This window comes from Mangifera indica, chromosome 13 (assembly GCF_011075055.1).
Source record: "Mangifera indica cultivar Alphonso chromosome 13, CATAS_Mindica_2.1, whole genome shotgun sequence".
Lineage (NCBI taxonomy): Eukaryota > Viridiplantae > Streptophyta > Magnoliopsida > Sapindales > Anacardiaceae > Mangifera > Mangifera indica.
Window position 1 is genome coordinate 12,089,975 of NC_058149.1, and position 2,877 is coordinate 12,092,851.

At 44.7% G+C, this 2,877-nt stretch overlaps 1 protein-coding gene across 1 annotated transcript; it reads right to left on the minus strand.

Annotated features, from left to right (window-relative positions):
- Positions 1–689: 689 nt before the first annotated feature.
- Positions 690–2,632, minus strand: LOC123195139 (DELLA protein SLR1-like). Its single transcript, XM_044608755.1, has one exon. It carries the CDS (start codon positions 2,378–2,380, stop codon positions 791–793), a length of 1,590 nt encoding a protein of 529 aa, XP_044464690.1. The 5' UTR covers positions 2,381–2,632; the 3' UTR covers positions 690–790.
- Between the last annotated feature and the right edge of the window lie 245 nt (positions 2,633–2,877).

Sequence of the window (2,877 nt, forward strand, 5' to 3'; positions counted from 1 at the left end):
GAAAGGTCGCCTTCTTCACAAATTGACCCGGGAGAGAGAAAGGTTACGTCGTTTTCGACACGTGTTAAGAAACTGTCACGTGAACGTGTTACTTGCTCCAAAAGATGGTCCCCACTCCCAGTATTATATTATACTGCTTTTGTCATGGCCTACTTTGTTTAATCAGCCGTGGGAATGCAGTCCACAGCAACGCAAAATGTGGATGGAATTTTGAAAAAGATTTTTTTATTAAATTTAAAAATTTTTTAAGTTGTTATCAATCAATTCTTTTATAATTTATTTGAAAATTGAAAAAACAACGATTGAAATTGACACACAGCACAGAAGAGAGAATTGAACCATAGAAGTGGAGACTGCACAGGTATCTCATGTGACCGCCCTTTCAATCTCAACAGTCACTGTAGCTCTGGGTCTGGCGGGCCTGTGGTCTGCGGTGAAGGGTCCCGTTTGCTGAATCGCCTCTGTTTGGTTTGTTGCAGGAGATCACATGCCCCGTTCTGAATTCAATTTTAGAGTTCTTTTAGGACGCTCTAAACTTTGCTCGTATACCTTACTTTCACTTCACGTGCCCATGTCTGATTAGACACCATTAATTAATTAGAATTGATTACGTGTTAAGTTGGGCAATTAGGTTTGGGGCAGAGGTACTAGTAGTGTTTGGTGGCAAGTAATGTTCTGCATGAAGAGAGTTATAGAAACAGCGCATAATTTCTATAGTAACTACTCGTTCTTCCTCCAACTAAAATTCTCCTTTAAACTAACCAAAAATTACCAAGACCATAATTTAAATTTACATGATGATATTACGATTATTGGTGTGATAATTTATGACGGGATCGGACACGGCTTGCCAAGCCGAAGCCGCGATGAGGGGGCGGCTGTGCCAACCTAGTGTCAAACACCCTTCAGTTTCCTCAACACAGTATCCCTCAGCCGAGAAAAGCGTTAGAAGCATACTGGCTTGCCTAAACGCGTTAGATCCCATAGGCAATGGCCTAAAACCGGCTCCTGCAAGCCGCGTCCTCCATTTTGTCAGCGGCTCGTGCCTCTCCACCCTGGCGGCTCCTTCGCAGCACACAACGTTACACAGCTCTCTCTGTATGTAAATCTCAGCTACAGCCTTCTCCGGCTGAAGCGAGCAAGCCTCCAGTGAGTCGAACATTGTTGAGTAATAATACAAAGCCTTACTGAACCGGTCCAAGAATTCTGGTTGGTTATGATTAACTTCTTGCTCAACTACTGTCATGATCTTCGGGTTCAAGTCTCGGATCCAACCCAGTACCATTTCTATCGGGGAATTTCGGGCAGGATCTGACCCCAGTAGTTTGTGCAGCTGCATGATTGAATTGACCGCCAATGCTTCCTTTGGGCTGACCTGGAGCATCCACGGCTTTACATCCTCCAGGCGCGAAGCCGCGACGCCGCGAAAAGTGAACATGATATTCACAGACCGAGCCAACTCAGCCAACCTCAACCCGATTTCGCGCAGAAAGTCATGGCCATCCGGCGACGGTGGGCCTATTCCAGTTAACCGTAACCGCGGAGGTCCACCTGGACGCAAAGCCAAAGCCTGAATCAATGCTGGCCATTGCAAACCATGCATCAAATTAAAATCAACCACGTGGACGCAATCATGACCGTCGAAAGCTTCTAAAATGGCCTGATTAGCGGTGAAGTGAGCGAATTTTAAGTAAGGACAGGCCTCGTAGAAGTGGTGATATAAAATCTCATTTTCGTAAGCGGAGCCGCAGACGGAGCCACCGACTCCAACGATCCGGCGGCTCAATGCGTCGATGAAGTACTCCGCCACTTTTCCGATTCCGCAACCCGTATTAACATGAGTCAGCAAGCCCTTCATATCTTCAATAAGCGCACCAGCCAATGCCACCTCGCCACGTTGTATTGACTCGGCACAAGTCAATAACAGGTGGACCAGTCTTATCCCGGAATCTTCTTCCACAGCCGTTACCACCGTCAACTGCCGCTGCTGCGGAGGTATATTCTGCCGAGGCGGTTGAGACAGAATTATATCATCGGCCAAGTAATTATTCACAACCGTCTGATCAGGAAAGTCTGGTAGATCGGTTGGTACAGCGACAGGCTGGTTGAACTCGGACAAGAGTGAGTCAACCCAGGAGGCGAGATCAGAGGGATTGTAATGGATAGTATCGGAGGTAAGTAGAGAGATATCAGCGGGAGAGTTAACCATAACGGTGTCAAGTCGTTCAAGACGCTGAGCCACCTGACGGAGCTCGGAAGATCGAACCCTGTAACCGGCTCCAGCGAGTAACCCATCGACGTCGGCGGCTGGTTTTGTAGCTGAACAGGAAGAGTTTCCACTGCTACTTCCAGTGGAAACAGCTGAGTCGTAAGTAACCATTGGGAAGAAGTTGATCAGATTTTGAAATGAAAAGGGTTCAAAGGTTAGGTTATATTAATCATCTGATGGCGCCGCCTGCGACAAAGGGAGCAGGGAGTGAAAAGTGATGAGTGAAAGAGCAGAGAAGATAGGTTTTTGAAGAAGAGAGGATGGCGTTACAGGAAGTAGAAGGAGATATGTAGAGAGTGGATGAGATGTAGCATCAACTTTGTGTATGTATGAGGAACCTCAATTCAACTACATTCTCTGGGGACAATGACTATTTCCCATTCGGTTTTTTCCCTCAGCGACAGCTTCCTACCCTTAGCTTGACAGTGGCCCTCCCTTTCAACCATAGTCAAAATATAATTATTATATTAATTAGCCCAAAACAACAGTGAAAAAATAAAAATTTATAGTATAATTAAATATTCTTTTATTATATAATAATAAATATAAATATATATAATTTTTATCATCTTTTGTTATACTAAAATTAATTATATGTATATAATTTT

What these genes read in the sequence shown, in the direction of transcription:
- LOC123195139 (XM_044608755.1), bottom strand. Translation starts at nt 2,380, where the DNA reads ATGGTTACTTACGACTCAGCTGTTTCCACTGGAAGTAGCAGTGGAAAC.